At 45.3% G+C, this 20,367-nt stretch overlaps 1 protein-coding gene across 1 annotated transcript in view; it reads left to right on the top strand.

The window, feature by feature from the left end:
* Fs(2)Ket (Importin subunit beta Fs(2)Ket) overlaps nt 1-20,367 on the top strand; it is an 82,965-nt gene that overhangs the window by 40,997 nt on the left and 21,601 nt on the right. The window contains exons 11-16 of the mRNA XM_075681017.1: nt 4,384-4,514; nt 4,799-5,169; nt 6,438-6,520; nt 6,635-6,742; nt 12,396-12,539; nt 18,919-19,024. Of these exons, the coding sequence (XP_075537132.1) occupies nt 4,384-4,514; nt 4,799-5,169; nt 6,438-6,520; nt 6,635-6,742; nt 12,396-12,539; nt 18,919-19,024 (943 nt within the window). The remainder of the gene's footprint in view (nt 1-4,383; nt 4,515-4,798; nt 5,170-6,437; nt 6,521-6,634; nt 6,743-12,395; nt 12,540-18,918; nt 19,025-20,367) is intronic.

Genomic DNA, 20,367 nt, shown 5'->3' with positions numbered 1-20,367 from the left:
ACCCGGACACACAAGGTACATAGCACAGATGCTATTCCATCTATGCCTGCGCCTTGCGGTGCAGATGTGTAGCTGTTAATGGAACAACCTAGCAAACGTAATGTCATGCGTTTCAGGCGCATTACTTTATCTTGTTGCATTACGATTAATTTGTGATGAAACGGTGCTCACGCCTTATTAAAGGTTACGGACAGATGCATCAACTTGTGGAAATAGATTTGGCAGATTAAACACAAAATGAAGCCAAGGACAGCTTGTGGGGATGAACTCTTTATTGAAATACAGAATTAACGATGAATTTGGGTCAAATCTGCATCATCTTCATCTTCTTATATAAAAATAAAAAGAATATGGAACAGCAAGTTCAAGACAAAACTTGGGTCTTAGTATAATACACAATACAAATGTAATCTTCTAGAAAGTACTAACTTATACAGCGTCTTTATTTTTTGACTGCATGTGGAGCTTCCGCTGTCCACCAGAGCAGTAAGATACTATTCCAAAGCATTATTTCCGTGCTCTAAACAGCAATTCTTTTTCCTTCAAAAGCATATGTATTTCTGGTCCGAACTGCCAATTTTTCTGCCCCGTAAGCTGTTGCAAAGCACCAAGTGGCACTTCCATCATTAATAAAGTTCGATGCTTGGACGTTGTCATAGATACGAACATTACTCAGTAGTAGAAGAGCTGAGCAAACTGTGCCAAATGCGGTGCTTTTGTGCTACCCTGCTCCAAAACTGCATTTTATTGCAAAGCAACGCTGAGCCTGCACCAAGGAAGCTTTCTTTAGTAGAGCTGCCTTGCTAATAAAACTGATTCATGGAGCTCATGCCACCGGTTCTCCATATGCTGTTTTAACTCTTTTGTTGGATTTCTCTCTGGTGGACGGGTACATTATTTATCTTGGTGTACCGAACCTAAAGAAAAAAATTGTTTTTATAATCGAAAAAGGAAACTAAACAAGCCTGCCAACTTCTATCAAATTTGGTTCAAAAATAAAGATAGCTTTAAAACCCATATCATCGAGCCAGGCTGATTGTTGTGTCAGGTTTTGGAACTGGCTTCCTATTGGGAGCCAGTCGTCTTCCCAGCTGCCCTAAAGAGCCTGTGTGTTTCTTGCGTCCCACTCAGCACTTTGGTGCCTTGCAGCCAGTACAACCTTTCATTCTCTGCCCTTCCTCTTTGGCCCCTGCATCAGCGACTGCTGACACTACACACACATTAGTTTTGAAATTGGATTTCAGCTTGCAGAACATTCTAATCCGTTCCCACTCACCTGTAACCATGCGAGCACAAGTGAAATGCGTTCAGTGTAAGCCCACAAATTGTTCATTGTTAAGTCTTGCACACTGCTGCCAGAATGGGGGTCTTCCCCTGAAGTGGGGATGTGACTAGCAGTGGTTTTGTTAAAAATTCAGACTGTAATGATCCGTCCAAGTGGAAGTTGGGGTTGGATTCATTTTGACTGCTTGCAGAATCCTAATATGCCATTTGCAGAAAGTTCTTATGCAAGAAGACAAGTGTGGCTGCAGAGCATCTTGATTCAGTTTGGCATCCCATGCCGGGCACCGCTCGGAAGCTAATGTCATCCATGCTTTTTTATGGAACGCATATTGGAACTGGAGGCCTTTCCTGCTTTCGCAGCAGAGTGGCAATCTTCTCTTGCTGATAATGAATGACTGCAGTTTGCACGAGCCATCCATATGCATGGCGAGCAAAACAGAGTACCCTGCTCGTTTTCCCTCCATGGCACATGCTGCCTTTCAGGGGTGCGATATCGTTTGAAACACTTGTTCGGTTTATGTTCAGTTTCGCTTCACGCCCGCAGCCCAGGCCAATTGTGTGAAGTGAAACTGAACGCAAACTAGATGCATGTTTCGAACAGTGATCTCTGATCATTCCCCAAATTCAATCTCCTGTTTGACAGCATGTGGTGAAACTTATCGGCATCAAATATTTCCGACGACGTGACATGTCTCTGTCAGAAGCGCACTTGCCAGGGGTACAGTGCTTGCAGGGGTGCAGAAGTTTGATATAGATTTTTCTGCAAGTTGACTATGACTAAAATAATAGAGAACCAGAAGCATTTTTCGTTTCACATTCATCATGCTATGATGTGGGTGTTTCGCGACAGCTTAGGTTTGCGGCTAGAGCACTTTCAGTACCTCCTTACACAATGATCACATGTTCCAATTAGAAGCGTTTAATTGTAATACATGTTCTTTATTCATTCCCGTTAGCATTTCATTTTTGCATTTTGCAAAGTCATATTTCAGAAAGTTGGAGGAATTGAGGTGTCGAGAGATTTTTATGGCAAGATCTATCATAGACGTACACACAATGTTGTTCAGTGAAGTTAACAATGTCAATGTTATTAATGTCTAAGTCATGCACAATGTACTGTGCTCACTCATGTGTAATGCATGCCCAGTCTTTGTGGTCGGCCAATGTCATACCAGTTTATTTGATTTTTGCACATAGATAGAGGTTAGCCTCGTTCGTTTGACTGCATGTTATCGCATTGTTGGCACCTTCTAGTGGAGCCTTTTAAAGCATTGGAACTCATTCGTCATCTATCTTTATAAACTATGAGAGTCATCAAAATTCAATACTTAAATGCAAACTTGCTGCTGTGGGACTTCTCTGAGAGTTCTTGAGTGGCAGTGATTACTCCATACATGCCATTTCTCCAGTTTGCCCATTCAACGTGCAAATTTTCTACGTGTTGTACAGCCGATGCTGATGATGAAGGTGGCCAGCTGTAAAGCTCATTGCAGTCACTGTCAGTGTGTGATATATAGCCACAAGTATCGCTGATGCATCATAAAAGTGGACTATTGCTGATGTGCAGCACCACAAATGCGAATTTTGATAATATTTGACTCCTACTGTCTGCTCTGACTCCAATGTAAGAGCACTGTCTCTCTGAAAGTGGGGTGCTGTATGTGATGCAGCTTAGGTCAAGTTTGTTGCTTCTGCCATTGTTTCCTTGTATTGTTTTGTTCCAGTACTCATGTTCCGAACTAGTCTGCTACATTAGTGTTTGCCATCAGCGCTGGCTGGCATTTCAAGACTGGGTGTTACTCTGATGTCGGGCATACAGTGCAGTCCACTTATAAGGATATATCGGTTATAACGCTGAGTTCACTTCAGAGTATAAACTTATGCACTAGGGCTATGAGAAAAAAAACATAACGTTTTATTCACTGCATATCGGATATAACAATCGAAATGCTGCCTTTTGGGCAGCACTTTACATACAGAATAATCGTGAAATTTCCTTTGCCAAGTTCCGCTTAACCGAGACGAGGCGAAAAGTTTGCCTATGTGAGTTTGTTTCTATTAACACTCAGCGCATCCCGCCAGCACGCCTATTGCGAAAGCCACGGAGAGCATCGCAAGTTGGTGCAGCGTGCCACAAGATGGCGCCAGCTACTTCGCGTCCATGTCGCTGGTGGGCATTCAGAGGGAAAATAAAAAATAGAGCCAGAAGCGAACCGTGCCTGTGCTCCCTTTCTACTATCTCCCTCTCTTCCTCAGTGAGCGCAGAAATGTGCCGCGGAAGCAGCAGTAGGTGCCACAAAAATGCGCAAAGCTGTGTCACTTGAGACGAAGCTGCAAATTTTATAAGACTCAAAGTACCAGCTCACGCAGTCGATGATATCGACGATTCTGACAGCCGTGAGCACCACGATCATGAAGGCTAGAACCTGTGGCCATGCCGATGAATGGAAACGGCGGGCTTTGTGTGCATGGGCAAAACCCCATGTGTGAAGCCAACACATGCTAACACGGTGGCAGCTGCTGACATTGCCGAACTCTGGGAGTACTTCGCTATGGGCGATAAAATAGGTGGTGCTTTGATTGAGGAGTTTCTGAGTGCAGATAACGCTGCCTCGTTCTGCGAAGGTTCTCCGATGGGGTGATCATTGTCGTGACAGACAGCGGCGTTTTGCAACAGAGGCGATGTGATTGACATTGAAACTGACCCCAATGTTCATGCAAAGTGCACTGTTGTCGATAGAGTTGCTCGTTGATTTCATGTAAGCTAAATTATAGCCGCCAGTGTTCGTGCAGCTGCCGGACGCGAGGCACACTGTGGTTGTGAGCCTGAAACTTCCACGTAAGCAAGTGCAGATTTCCGACTACTTCAGCCCGCCTAACGCTTGACACGCTGTTTAGATATTTATAAGCGTTCCATTCTTTATTGCAAGTAGCAGATTTGGTTTTGGAGCTACGAAGGCATGTTCGGCAGCTTTTTCTTTTCTTCGTTTTTTACGGCAGTTCAGGTATAGCGATAATCGGTTATAACAATCGGATTTTTTGTTCTTGATATGGTTATAAGTGGAGTGCACTGTGTAAGGTCGAATTTCTTGACTGCAGGCGTTCAACAGCTTGGCTGAAGCGGCCTTTGAAGCTGCAGACACCCCTGGTGACGGATCAGAGCCAGAAACTTACTGCCTGTCAGAATACTTTGAAGTTATAGTATCAAAGCTCCTGGAGACGACAGAAAGGTATGTATTGCTTGCTACACGTGTGCGTGTGTGCATGTGTGTGTGTGTGTTTGGGGGTCTATTATCCCTCTCTTCTCACTAATGGAGTTAAAACTTGCTTTAAATAGCCTTGGAATGATAGCACTTTGGGATATGAAAAAACTTTTTCTATGGGGATCAAACATGAAAAGTAATATATACATATATATATTTATTGCACACTTGGAGTTGAAATGGGCCACTTGCTATGCTCAAAGCTGGAATATGTGTGGACTGACACAGATGAATGCGGCCTCGCCTTGCAGGGCAGACGGGGGCCAGGCGAATCTCCGAAGTGCGGCGTATGAGGCTCTAATGGAGCTCGTGAAAAACTCTCCGCGTGATTGCTACGTGTGGGTGCAGCGTACTACCATGATCATCCTGGAGCGGCTGCAGCACGTGCTGGCTTTGGAAGGCCATATCCAGAGCAGCTCTGACCGGGCTCAGTACAACGACCTACAGTCGCTTCTGTGCGCCACATTGCAGAGTGTGCTGCGCAAGATGACCCTGGAGGATGCTCCAAAGATATCTGATGCCGTGGTTGCGGCCCTGCTGCAAATGTTCAGTTCGAGCAGTGGCCGTGCAGGCGGAGGTGTGCAGGAGGATGCGCTCATGGCTGCCTCCACTCTTGTTGAAGGTACTACTGGCCACGTAGCTCTTGTGGCGTCATCTTCCACTGCTGCTCGCTGCATCCTCTGCCTTGCCAGTCTTGCTGGCTTCCTTTACTGACCCTAAGGGGCATGCGAAAAGAAAGTGTTCAGAAAACGAAGCCTGTTGAGTTTACAGAAACTCCTTGTATATATCACCTTTTGATGCAAACAATTCAAAATGCACATAAAGTGGAGTTTGGCTTTGAAGATGTTGAGTAGGCTTGCTCGTTACATTGTGCAAATTGGAAGTGGCGGTCAGTGCTAACACAAGCCACTAAGGCATGGTTTAATCAGCTTTGTGAAGTGGTTGTAGGCCATACTGTGGCTGTCTTACCAAAAAATCGGGCATAATAAATAACCTCTTGCTTGGATAGGGGAGAAAAGGTGAGAGAGGGGTGTGCCTCATTCTGGAAGAGGCAAGGCTTATCCAATGTTTAAGGCTGAAACCCAACCAGTGATAAAAAAATTTAATTGAAGTGGCAATACCACTCAAGCATTCTTCACTTTCTAAATTGTACTCTGAAATTAAAGATTTGGGTAGCTTCTAACGTTACAAATGTGACATGGTTTTGTCATGATCGATTGAAAACAAGGAGATGAAAAAAAGAATAGCACCAGAACAACCAAATGCTGTCATCATTCGGCTTTTAATTTGACATGTGCATTAATTTCTAAGGTATCAGGGCATGTTTGGAGCGAACTCTATGGGAGCCATTTCAGCAGGGTGTGAAAGCCTTGCCAAATGCCACTAGCTTACCTAGCTGGATCACTTGGATGATTCAGAGCACTTTATTAATTCACGTAAAGGTACCTCTCTTAATTCATAACGTGAACAGCTTGCGAATTTTGTGGTGGCAGGAAAAGTTCCTTTGGGCCAGTTTAAATCTGTAGATTAGATGAGTGAAGCTACATGCCATAACAAGTTACTGCAAGTAAAGTTCAACTGTTGTTTACAGTTTCCTGTTGTGAAATTAGATTTGGGTAGCTTCTAACGTTGCAAGTGTGAAATGGTTCTGTCGTGATCGATTGAAAACAAGGAGATGAAAAAAAGAATAGCATCAGAACAACCAAATGCTGTCATCATTGGGCTTTTAATTTGACATAGATGATAGATAAATAAAATAAATAAGTAATACATAAATAAAATAAATAAATAGGGTTCTCATTGTTGCAGATGGCACTAGTTTCTGGACCAAACAGTCCTGCATTCATGCACCCTGCACATTGTTCCTTTTTTTTTTTTTTGACAATGCAGTTCTAGGCGACAAGTTTGTCAAGTACATGGAAGCCTTCCGGCCTTTTCTGGCCATTGGTCTCAAGAACCATGCAGAATACCAGGTAGTGTGCTAAGAGTTCACTGTTGTTGGAAGAAATGTGTTTCATTTTCTGCATGGCCCTGTGTTATGGGTTTTGATTGAAACCTGTGTTCCGTCATCTTTTCAATGTTTATAGGTGTGCTCAGCTGCTGTGGGTCTGACAGGCGACATCTGCAGGGCTTTGGGATCTCAGGTCCTCCCCTTCTGTGACGACGTCATGACAATGCTGCTGGAAAACTTAGGGGTGAGTGTGTCGAAGCTTTTCTTTTTTCTTCTTTTCTCTTTGTCATTTCAGGAATGTACTGCTGATATAAGCTTTGTTGTAGATAGGGACTGGGTTGTTTGCTCTTGTACTTTAAAAATTTAGCAAGCATTTTTGTCACATAGGATTTCTTTCGTCACAAAATCTGTCTTTGTTGGCACCTGTTAAATTGCAGCTCCCTCCCTCCCTTCTTATTTTTTCTCTTTTCTTTGCATGTTTTGCATATATTTAGTTTGAAAAATTGCTTGTGGGTATCTACATTAAAATGCAGCAGTGCAGCCATGTTGTCACCGAGGCTCGGCGAAGAAGAAAGTTTAGGTTTGTTGGAAGTACACACACACAAACAGGTGCGTCAGCAGAAAGCATTCCTTGGTTCAGTAAAATACATCCGGTTTTTCGGACTCCTTAGTGGCTGGGAAAACGTCAGAAAAATCTGGCAGTCTGAAAAAAATGAATGCATGCCTTTTAATGTCCCCAAGGGCTCAAATCGCCACAGGCGCGTTTGAAATAGCTCTAAAGGCCTGCCAGTGCACTTATAAGGTCTATTGGTACTCTTACTATGAGAGGAGACCGAGGGTGCATGCGTGTATAAATTGAGGAATATACAGTCGAATCTGGCTATATTGAACTCACAAGAAAACGCCGATCAGTTCGATATAGAGCATAATTCGATATAAGCCTGCTGAATAATTGGATGTCATAAAAGTACATACCATTTATAAAATCACTTTATTGATGAAACTAGCTTTCTGCTTAGGCAATTTCCCTGCCTGCGACGCACGCACTTTTCGGCATTGTCTAAGTAATTGGGAGAAGCTGGGGCCGCAACCTTCCGCATTTGCGCAGAAGCACCGGACTAGTGCGAGCGCACCAATCACTTGGGAAAATGTAGGCAAAGGATCGTCGTTGATTTCCTCATTGTGCCCACTTTTGCTTGTGCTCAGTACGATGTCGGCAATGTAGTCTTCGTTTTCGGGCTCTCCCGTGGTCGCGACACTATCATTTGCACTCACAAACTCGTCCACTGTTGATTCGTCAACAGCTTCCGGAAATTCTATCAGCTCGCTCCAAGTTTCCACAACACTGGCAACGGCTGCGTCGTATTCACCAGAATTTACAGTCATCGCCGAGCATGCGGAAGCCGGCATGGCTGAAGCAATTTCGTATGAACCACTCGTACATGGCCATGCGTACGTGTCGGGTGCCACGGGCACCGGGGCGAGAGTTTGGCTGGCCGCTTCAGCCCCAATTTCCCACTTATTCTTCAAGATCGTCCTGAGAGTTCCTCGGAATCATTCACGCTGCGGGGACACATCCGACTTCTCACCGCGTTCGACCCAAGTTATGATTTCGAACTTCATGACGAAAGGCAAATTCTGCCGCTTTATCACGGCAACACTACGTACGGGAGAAGGCCCACTAGGCACATGCACAATGGATCTGGAAAGCACTGAGACTACTTGCACTTTCGCCATTTTGCACGACGAGGGCACAAGAGCCTCTGATTGGCTGTCTGAGCAAGCGCTGCGGGCGGGCCAGGATCATTTTTTGCAGGGGGGTGTCGATGGCTTGTCCGAAGCAGCACGGTCACGGTAGGGAGAGCGGTTGGATGGAGCCGCGCTGTCGGGTTTTCCCGCAACCACGAGGGAAAGCCAACTTCAGGGGGAACTTTTCAGCCGCTCGACGTTCGGTATATCGGGAGTCGCTGCTATTTTTGTTCGATGTAAACATAATTTTTGCTATATATACTCATTGTAACTATACCGTGCCCAGAAATTGTTCTATATATAGAATAATTTAATATAAACGGGTTCAATATAGTCGGGTTCGACTGTATATAGATACTGTATCCTGTGACAGTGGCGCCTTTCCACTCTTGGTGTGCTTCACTGTAGTACACTGCCTATGCTTGACCACGTAACATTGCTGCATTGCATTGAACCTGACTTTTTGGGAATTGGCATTATGCAACGCTTAATCCTGACCATGCTTTCTGCGCTTTGAAGCGATCAGCAGCAATGGCTAAGGTGCAGTCAATGCCAATTCTGACAGCAGTGAATTCTTTCAATTAAAAATACGGCACTGAACAGGAGGAAGGAAGCTTGGTAACAAACGTCACAGCAGTTAGGCCTAGCGTTCTCGTGGTGGCTACGGCTGCCAGCAAATCGGCGTGTGAGAGCACTGGATTGAGGCTGTAAAATCATCAAAATGGTGGTAGCTTTGATTAATGTTTCGCACCAGTGGCCATGGCAAAAAGTCGGGGAAAATTGGACTGTGATGAGTTGCAGGGTCTGAAATCTTGGATGTCCTTATACATTTGTTCTATGGGGGGTACGCATTGCTGCTGTGAAGGCGTTCGCATTATTGGTCATGTCCGGAAAATCGCTTGTTGACTGTATCCGTGGCAAAGATGAACACATATGTGAAACACAGTTCATTGTCATAGCCATGGGTCCAACCAAACAGTCGCTGACGGATAATTCAGAAATACTTGGTCAGCTTTGGTCAGCAGTGCTTTTAAAACTTTGCAGCCAGTTCTTTAATTGCATTTTTTTTTGTCAATCACCTCGCTCGTGGAAAGCATAGCACAACAATGGCTAGACCGATTTTGGTCCAGTTTGTTTTGCTGCGATCCACAATCTGTGCTGTACTTAAAGACAGTCTTGAAATGTTTCTTTTATCTTTCCATTATTTAATTATTTCACTATAACTACATGGCTCCATGCAGTGAAGCTCAGTCATGTGCATGTTGAGCAAAAAATTATCAGCGCGCTAAAAAAAAAAAATAAATAGAACACTGTCTTGATGTAGGTTAGACATTTGGGCAAACATGCAAAGTATTTCCAGCTCCATATTGCGTTTTGTTACTGTGCCAGGCTTTCCACAAGCAAGGAACTTATAAATTCTCATAAAACAAAAACTAATGAAGGTATCCTAATTAAATTTGAGTTGTCTATTTATTGCAATGGGCAGTGTGTGTGCCAAATTTCAGCCCTTTCTGTCAAGAAAAAAAAAAGTTATTTCTGATCCTCTCATCCTCCCTTAATTAACTGATTCTCGCTTTTCTTTAACTCCACCATACAGTTTTAGGGTGCCGTAGAGCATTATTAGAGAAAACTGTGCTCATATAAGTGCTCATTTGTAGGCCATGTTGTTCTCTCACGAAAACGCGCAGATGCCATCGCTCACACGGCGTTGGTATAAATGAGCGAGGCTTTAGGGTGCCGTAGAGCATTATTAGGGAAAACTGTGCTCGCATAAGTGCTCATTTGTAGGCCATTTTGTTCTCTCACGGAAACGCGCAGATGCCATTGCTCACACGGCGTTGTTATAAATTAGCGAGGCGGTTGTTTTTATGCTACTGTGTACCGAATACACAGTCTCTTGTTCGCCTCTTCCCGCAGAGGCAAACAGGGCATCTATGAAATTGAAAAATGTGTTGGCAAAGCAACACGTACAGGTCCACCCACATACGTAGCGAATGCGGCCGACAGCCTACAAGTACGGTGACGTACAGATATTGGCCCAGCGCTGTGTTGCCACCTACCGCTTATTGTGTACGCGCCGTGCGAAGTGAAGTGTAGCTGATCTCAAATCGCTAAATCCAGAATTGAACTGTAATATCAGTTTCGTTCGACCTAACTGCTTACATTTCAGTTCAGGTCCGCTGGTAGCGAGTGCACGAACTCGATGGCGCCAGGTTAACCTTTGCGGAACAGGACCGACATTTGTTCAAATTTCGTGGGCACAGCTTGAGAGGGTTAAAACTTGTGCATTTCAACTTGGGAGGCGTGCTTGACTCATTTTGAGCATGATTAATTATATATACAAGCGAAGACACTGTCGCTATCGTGTTCGGTTCGACAACCGATCGTGCACGGTTCGGTCGAACAATGGTCGGCGCGCTGGTTTTGCCGGTGCCTTCGACAAGAAAGCTTGTCGCAGTACAACTCGTGCTTTTCGGTTGCGTCGTTGTTGAACTGGCATGATAAAAGGTTTCAGTGACGCGCAATAGTCCGTCAATCATTGGAGTGAGCGTCTTGTCGGTCTCGTATCGACCCAGTGTTGCCGCACCTTACAAGTACGTGCAGTCAAGAACGCGCTACCACCACCAGCAAGTTAGGACCGACGCTGCAAAAAGACTTCGTCAGCAATGTGATATACTTAAATATCTCCCAAGTGTAACGCACAGGTTTTTCGTTAAATTAGTGAGCCATTCATGAAAGGCGGCAACTACCTGGCTCACGGTGCAGTCCGGACAACTTGGACGATGCCCTGGCCGCTTTCTCTTAAAATGGAGTTGCAGTCTTACACTGCGCACGTTTTTGGCACCGCACTGATTCCGAGCTACCAGTACAGTTTCAACGCGGTACACAGCTTGAGTGTTTGCAGCAGCGCGTGGCCAAGCGCTTTTTTTTTTCCTTTCAGGGGACTTTACGGCGCGCGGCCACACGCGTGATCCTTCCAAAACGTTTTGAGACTAATCCGCTAGGGCAGGGCGCATGCGCTGTCGCACCATGAAAGAGGCAGATTGCAGCTTCCACACTGCTTTTATGCAAAATAGAAACAGGATTTACCTATTCATTCATTAAATAAAAGTGTTTTGAGATGGTAAGCCTATGTTTATTCGGGTGTCTACCATTGTGGAAGCTACAATTCTGGTCATCTCGTGGCTGTTTAGCGTTCACAGTGGCGAAGGCCTTGCGACTTCTTTTACGGTGCCGTCCTGGCACATGTCTTCATCTGAGACAGGCTTTTTACTACCGCGTGCATATCCCTATTATTTATTAATTTTTTTGCCAATGGGTTCATCGCCGACCATTGCGATGTAGCCAGTGCTTTTATCCTCGAAACCATGTCAAAACGAAAATACTGTTTGCCACAACCGCTGTGCACGAAACCCCAGCCGCTATTGGCCTGATTGTGGACGGTGACCTTGCTGATCTGAAGGCGCGCGACCAACGCAAGCACTGAGTCAAAGCAAAACCACCGTTTGCTGCAACCGCCGCGGATGAAACCGCCGTCACCATTGATGCGATGATGGATGGCGACTACGCAGTCATGAGGGCATGTGGCCAACGCGGTGCTATGTGTGGCGATAAACGCAAGAATAAAGGCTTTAGAGGCACAAATAGGCTTGATGCATTCTGGCGTTGCTGTCATTCACGTGCGATTTCCCCTGATGACTGTGGCGATGTGAACTCCGCCACTTTGTTTCAATGGGTGCTCACACCATTTTTGCTTTCTTGCGGTGCTCCGGCGCCCACCAAACCCTGAGTGTTGTCCAAATTAAACGGTGTGGGACCAAATATGTCCGAATTGAAGACAATTTCATTGCATTAAATAATGTATAAGTCTGCTGGGACCGAAAGATGAGTTCGATTTTCCAAATTAACGAGGGTTGAATTAACGAGGTTTTACTGTATGTGCCCTAAAATTGTCACTTTTTGTTGCTACTGGAGTGTAGCGTGAAGGTAGAGTTCAAGCAACGAAATTAATGAAAAAAAAAACTCTTATAATCCAGTAAATGTGAAGCTAAGCTTAATAGAACCTTTTGTTCTACTCACGCTCAAATGAAAACAATGTTACAGCCATGACAGTAATTATAAAGTGTGCACTGGCATTTTGTTTCCAGAACAATAATGTACATCGCTCGGTGAAGCCTCAGATCCTGTCAGTTTTTGGTGATATTGCCCTGGCCATTGGACCAGAGTTCAAGAAGTTCCTGGACATTGTGCTTCAAACATTGGCTCAAGCCTCTGTGGCCTATGTTGACAAGGTAAGCAAGAATTGTTTTTGCAGTGCAGTTTTCTCTTTAGGTATTGGCTTCAGTCAGTTTTATGCAACTAAGCTTTAGGGAATTTGATTTGGGGATAACTACCATCCCTGTCATACAGCATTTAAAAGGTCTGAAAAGCAATTTTCATTGTACCCATTCTTTTTTTTTATGCAATGGAAAGCTTATCGGTCAGTGTCTACAGTGAAATCTCAATATAACAAACTTCAGGGGACCGGGGTAAATTGCTTGTTATTCTGAAATAGGGTTATAGTGAAAGCCCCAAAATTAACCATTCCACTCGTCAATCTATCACTTCCTAAGCTGTGACCATATGAGCTATCCACGAAGGCGTTGCTGTTGGCTCTCGGCATGTGTTGTTGCTATTTTCCATAGATTCTGCTGCCACGCACCACCGAAGTACCATATAATAAGAGTGACATATACAAAACAGACGCTGATGGCGAGAAAATTACCCACAAAAAGCTAGCTCTATTTCGTCTCCAAAGCGCAATGTTTCTTGCTTTTTGTTTGTTTTTTACATTTCTTGCCATGAACACCGCAAGTGTCTCGCTCAAGGTGGACGCCTGAACTGTCAAAGCTCATAAGCCACACTGTCTGGAAAGGGCAAAGTGTGACCGTGTAGAATCTCGTGAATACAAGGTTACATCACCGCGCGTGTAGCTAGTATGGCCGCAGAAAGAAGCGTGAAAGGAAGAGACGTGCCTCCATTGCTAGGCGACACTATTATCGGTGAAGCAGATGCTCGCAAAACCCGATGTGTTGTCGCCTCTGCTCACCCGCTTTTTTCTCGGGCACAGTCTCGGGTTTTGCAAACTGATGCACTGTGACATCCACTCTCTCCACCTTGTCATCTGCTAGCCTACTGTTTCGGCTGCTATGAAGGATACAGGGAAATCTAAGAATCCCCAGATTTCAGTATATTAGTTCGTAATACTGAGGTGTTGTGAACGTCACAGGGAAACTGAATGATTGTTATTGAGAAGTTCATAGTACTGAAATATGTCTACATTGAAACATATAAGTCAGCAGGGGATTTCTGAAAAGTTTGTTAATGTGGTGTTCGTAGTAACGAATTTCACTGTAATCATGAAGTACCAATGCAGAAAACGCTCTGGAACATTTTTATTATAATTTTTCGGTCTGCATTAAGGATGTAGTCGCTGACTAGATGCATGCTGAGATCGGTGATAGGTGAGCGTGATAACGATTGTATGCTGGCATTAGTGGGAGGCAGACGACAAGTGTGGCCATGCTGTAACAAAGTATAATTTTAGACATGCACCCACATTCTCTCCAACTGACTGGTTTTCGCAGAGCTATTACGTCAAAGTATAATTTTGTTTATCAAGTCATGTTCCTGCGATTCATGTTTTCCAAAACGTTGTACGATTTCCGCGATAATACCGTATTTACCCGCGTATAACCCGCCCCTGCGTATAACCCGCACCCCTAACTTTGAACTCTGCGGGAAAAAAAAAAAAAAACTCGCGTATAACCCGCACGTTTACCTGAAAAAAAAAAAATGAGCGCTAGAAAGATGCAACTCACACTCAGTGATCATTTCGTTTTCAGAAAATTTATTCAAACGACCGCCACCACGTCACTGGTTATCAGATTCTTAATCGTCGCCGCTCTCACTACTGCCATCCGAGGCTTCATCGCCACTCTCAAAGACGTAGTCGTCCTCGGAACCATCCAGACTATTACTGATCGCACATTTTTTAAAGCTTTTGCGCACCAAATCGGCCGGTATCGCTTTCCACGCATCCACGATCCACTGGCACAGCAATGGAATATCAGGCCTTCGCACGCGTCCCGTCGGTGTGAGGGCGTAAATGCCGTCGGCCATCCACTGGGCATACAGCCGCTTCACGTGTGCCTTGAACGGCTTGTTCAGGCACACGTCGAGTGGCTGTAGCATGGACGTCATGCCGCCAGGTATTATGACGAGGTCGGTGCTGGTCTCGGCAAGGCGAGCCTTCACCGCATCAGTGCAGTGGCCTCTGAAGGAATCTAGTACGAGCATCGACCGGCGTGCCAGCAAGGCACCTGGTCTTCGCTCCCAGATTACTCGAAGCCAGTCACCGACTAGGCCACTCTTCATCCACGAATTTTCTTCCGCACGCACAACGATTCCTGGGGGCAGTGGAATGCTAGGTAGCGTCTTGCGTTTGAAAATCACATACGGGCGCAGTTTCGTGCCGTCAGCCAAAGCGCATAGCATGACTGTGCAGCGCAGCTTGGCATTTCCGCCGGTCAGCACGCTGACTGATTTGGAGCCCTTTTTTTCCATGGTCGTGTCCATCGGCATCTCAAAGTACACAGGTGTTTGATCAGCATTTCCCACCTGAGACAGCAAATAGCTGTGCTCCTTCCGAAGTGCGATCACATATCGTTGAAAGTTCAACAACTTTTCCTCGTAGGCTTCAGGAAGCCGCTGGCACATGGTTGTTCGCCGCCGCATAGAAAATCCATGTCTTCGCATGAAGCGCTGAAGCCATCCACGGCTTGCACGAAACTCACGTGGAATGTTCAATTCCCGGGCCAACTTCAGGGCTTCCATTTGCGCCATCTCAGTCGAAACAGCGTGGCCACGACTTCTTTGCTCCTCAATGAACTTTGCAAGCTGCGTCTCGAGGTGGGGGTACGCGCCAGTCTTCGGACCCCGAAACGCTCGCCTGTTCCGGTTCGTTGCTTCGAGACTCTCTTTTTTCTTCCTCCAGTCGCGAATGCACGACTCGTCGACGTCATGCTGTCTTGCAGCGGCTCTGTTGCCGATTTCTTCGGCAGCGGCTATAATCTTTAGCTTCTCTTTCGCTGTGAAACACTGCCGTCGAGTCGCACTCATGATGCCAAAACAAAGCAGGCAAACAGTGCAAACTGGGGTAAGTACACTAAACAGCGCCTAACGCGAGGCTCAACAATGCTGGCCTTTCGTTGGCCCTTCATCGGCTTGACAAGCGTCGATGACGATGGGGATGGCGGACTACACGGGGAGGCCGCCGCACATTGCGGTGAAGCCTACCCCCCCCCCCCCCCCCCAAGGAAAAAATTCGCAGATAACCCGCACCCCCACTTTTTAAACGCGTTTTTTCACATTTTGGTGCGGGTTATACGCGAATAAATACGGTAGTTGCGTGTTTTTATGGTTTCCTGTCCAACTGCTTTTGTATTTAACCAGTCAAACGAAACCAATCAGATCGAAAACAAAATGACTCCTTTGCATGTGATATGGGATGCGGCATGTCGCCGCAGCCATGCGTGCATTTTTGGTTTCCAGTGCATAGAATAATGTGCGAGTGTCTAATAATATGCCAACTGCAGTTTTAAGCAATAAACATGCTGTAATTAATAGCAGTCGACTTACATACAATAATCTCGTAGAACACGTCCGAAGTACCAAGATTTCACCACCAGGTCTCGCCACTTACTGGTCTTTGAGAGTTTCTTTGCCAATGTAAAATTGCAATTACTTAAATCGCAAACACTGTGCTGGAATCTATCACTATAATTCATGGCCATTTCATTTCCATCAATGTCTCGCAACACATTCTGGCCAGTTGCCAGTCCCTTTATTGTCCTTAGTTGGTTTCTGTATTTGTGTATGTAATACAGTTGCCGACTGATAAATCGGACACTGATAATCCAGACATGCTCGGTAATTCGGACAGCTTTGCGGCACCGCCAACTTAGACTTAATGTGTAAAAACTACCGATATTTCAGACAGCCACCAGCTCTACATTCGATTATCCAGACTTCGTCCATACCTGTAGCGTACGCCGACTCTGCCGTCATTATCCTCTCTGGCAACCTCGATGAGACATTAAGTATGGCCTCAGAGATTTAACTGCAAATGCCAATCTTGGAGGCATTGCATGAATTATAGGTTACATCAACATCGTGATCGGCACATCCTATTCTGGCTATTCTTGCAACCCTGCGCAAGGCCTGCTCTCGCCATTCTGTTTGTTGAGTTTGCCTTTCGGACAGCGTACTGCCATTCTGTGCTTTTTTGTTTAGCTTGCGTTCCAGACAACGCTGTGCTGGCTCCAAGAAGTCTTTCTCATGAACTTATCGACAGGCCGCATCAAGTGGTACCAAAGGTGCCCTTGCAGTCCGAATGAGCCAGACTCCGCAACTGAAGAGCTTCAACTGCCACCTACCACAATGAGCTGTAATGTGGACATCACTGATGACCTGTTAGGCTGCGGTGTGCGGATTTCTGCTGCCGTTACATTTGAAGACTGTGCAGACGTCGACAGCACGGTTGTGATGAACTGAACAATGATGAAATAATTGAGCAAGTTCTCCAAAGTCAAACAGCGACTCTAACTTGGATGATGATGATGTGCTGTGTGCTCCAGAGCTTTCACATGCAGATCTCACTCGAGCCTTTGCAGTCCTTGTATCGGCGTACAGCGGCAGCACAAAACTGGCAGAAATACAGGCGCACTTGGTTCCACATAAGCGGAAGTGTGTGAAGCAATGAATCGACCACTTATTCCTTGCACAGGGGCATTAAAATGTAAATAAAATGATCTTTTTTTGGATAAATTCATTTTTTCGGACATCCGGTAGTTCAGACTTATTTACGTTCCCCGTGGAGTCCGAATTATAGGTTATCGACTGTATATATATATAAAAAAAAAACAATGTCTGCACTTTAGTTCAGCTAAGCGGGTTTGGAAAGAATGCCTGTGGAAAGTATCGTGTGATGTCTAACAATTTGCGGGATTTGTACCTGATTCAAATCCAATTTGACTTGGTATGAATGAGTATTGCCTGAATGTTTATGAAATGCTCAATTTTCAAGCAACCGATGCTGCTATCAGTGCTGACAGCTCCTAAGTATTGCATAATTCATGAATGTACAAATCCCAGGAGCAAGTCGCAGCATTCAAAAGCAGCATTTCCATGTCCTATTCAGCTTGTTTAACATGCTGCAATTCTCCAGTATGAGATACTCTAGATTGGATTTGCTTTGGATTGTGCTGACAGTATTACGATGTTGCACTGTTACATTGTAGCCTGTTGATTTGGGCATCGCACTAATCTCCGGTGCCTTTGCAGAGTCTCACTGCACCCACTTATGTAGCCGCTCTTTGACCCCTGAAGTTGTGGATGCATGTGGTCTGTACTATATGGGTTTTGTTTAACCTAGGGGTTCTCAGACATTCTGGCCTTGGGGAAACCTGTCAGGTTTTCCAGAGTGCTGCACAAACCCTTTAGAATAAAAAACAGGAACAGCTCAACACAGGTTGAGCGGGTAAAGAGCACAGGACAGAGCTCTTTACTCGCTCGTCCTGTGTAGCGCTGTTCCTGTTTTTGTTCTAAAGATGAACCAACCAGCCCCATTGAACACACTGCAGAAACCCTCTCCCTCTGCTGCACTCTCAATACTGTGAGTGCTGATGTGCTGGCATGTCTCTAGAAAAGGGGACGCCTAACCAAAATAAACTGCCACCACATTCCTTTTTTTCCCACGACATGCAGCACCTGCCGACCATATGGCTACTGCTCTAGGCACTCTGCCATAAACTGGGTCTTCACACGAGCGAACTGTCGGTTGCACAAAATTGTCAATTCCTTACAAACGTCAGAACTCGCTCGTTCTGCAGAATAATACCGAGCACAACGATAAGCCTAAACGTCTGCATCATCCGACGTGCAGCCATGCTGCTCTTGCACATCAAAACAATTGTCTTGTGCTTCTATTGCAAATCCAACGCGATGTGGTGGCAAATCGGACTCACTCAGAACTGCTGTGCTGACTCCAATGTGCCTGAATCCTAAACAATATGTGAATGCGCCCCGCATGTCTGTTACAATATGCCAATTAAACAACCAATATTATCATCTACGGGCAACAAGAGTTGACCAGGCAGACGCTGCTAAATTCGGAAGTGGCTCTCAGCTTTCCGAACTTCGAAGTTCATTCCTGCTCATGAGCGCAAATTAAATGTGCCCAGTGTGGCTGCTGTGGGTTTCACGCAGCTCCCTGACGACTGAAGTGTGGGTGTGGCATTCAATGGCTTCATTAAATTCAAAATGCAATGCACATTTTTTTCTTCTCTAAATCGATAAATTGCAGATGTGGATGGGGAAAAAGGAATGGGGTTGGATTCATTCTGACCACTTGCGAAACCCTAAGATGCCGTTCCCGAAACCTAGTTTGAGAACCCCTGGTTTGACCAAATGGCACTCGTACTGGAAGTTGATAACACAGTACCTTTTCTGCAGAACTTTTACTTTCTTTATGCTTGTTATCTGTGCAGCATGACTATGAGATGGTAGAATACCTGAATGAGTTGCTTTTCTGCAGAACTTTTACTTTCTTTATGCTTGTTATCTGTGCAGCATGACTATGAGATGGTAGAATACCTGAATGAGTTGCGGGAAGGCTGCTTGGAAGCTTACACCGGCATTGTTCAAGGACTCAAGGGAGACCAGAATTCTCCGAATGGTAAGCATCTGCATGCTGCTTCAAATTGTATAGCCACACTTACACACTGGAAGCCTCTATCCTTGGAAAGACATGCAGAATTGCTTTGTACAGTCTGTCATCAGTTCCTTTCTCTAGTTGAATAGCTTGCATTTTGTTTCTCAATTTTGGTGTGTATAGAAGCAAATGATTGTTGGAAAATAAAAGCAAGTTGAATTTACAGTTAAACCTCTATATATCGAATAATGCGGTGGTCGCAAAATAGTTTGATGTAGCCAGAAGTCAGTATATAAAATCACGCAAAATATATGTGCAAGACTTGTACAAATCAATCAGTGAACCAATCGCGGCACAGTAAATACTCTGAAGTTTCAAACAAAGTATTTATTTCTTTGGCTAAAAGTACTGCAACAGTGTAGCCTGCTTCCTATTGGCAGCCGCATGCTTCACCATGGCGTCTTCAACATAGTCTAAACAATCCATGAGTGATAGGCCAGTGCCTTCTATTCAGCCGCAGTGGTGGCGTAGAAGGGCCAAAGCAGGTACAGCTTCAGTTGAAGTTGGGAGCAGGGCAATGTCAGCGCTTGCAAGATCAACCTTGACAGTGCCTTCGTGTGGCCGCTACTTCCACTGCAACCTCCGCCTCTGTCAATCGAAGCATATTGAAACACTGTCAATAATAAAGCATGAAGTGGCGTCAGCCAAGGCGCCAATGAGTGAGCCCAGCGAATGTGCATTGTCGCGCGTCTTTGTGGCATCAAACCGCCATTCCTTGCGAGGTGCAGCAGGCGCCGGACACTACATTTGCCATACTAACTCCTCCTCAAGGGCAGCCTTGAAGAGGAGTTAGTATGGCAAATGTAGCGCGTTTTTGACGTTGAACTAGTCAAGCTGCCACATGCATACGCCACTACGTTCAAGTGGCTCGTTCGGCACAATTGCTGTGTGCAGCTATAGTGCGTGGCAGTCGGGAACGCCCATCGTGCCACCGCTATCTTCGAGAGTGTTGTTGGAAAGCTCGCGGTCTGTCAACGGAGCGTATGTGGCTGGGATGGCAGAGTTCGATATATCGATTTCACTTCCAATCCTGTTGCATGCGACTTCCAGATGATGTAAAATCGTTCGATATACACATAAATTCTATATATCAGTGTTTGGTACGTTGAGGTTTGACTGTAATAGTGTTGAACAGTTTGTCACCCCAATCAGGCACACCTGGGAGGCTGTCCATTGTCTCTCAGGCCTTTGGGAACACTGCCCTCTCACCCCTTGCTGATCACGCTCTGAAGAAGGAAAATGTGAACAGTGTTAGCAAACAGAAGTAAAATACAGCAAAAAAAAAAGAAAGGAAGAGAAAGAAGAAA

This window comes from Dermacentor variabilis, chromosome 2 (assembly GCF_050947875.1).
Source record: "Dermacentor variabilis isolate Ectoservices chromosome 2, ASM5094787v1, whole genome shotgun sequence".
Lineage (NCBI taxonomy): Eukaryota > Metazoa > Arthropoda > Arachnida > Ixodida > Ixodidae > Dermacentor > Dermacentor variabilis.
The sequence above is the reverse complement of the archived record's forward strand: the minus strand, read 5'-3'. Positions and strand labels throughout refer to the sequence as shown.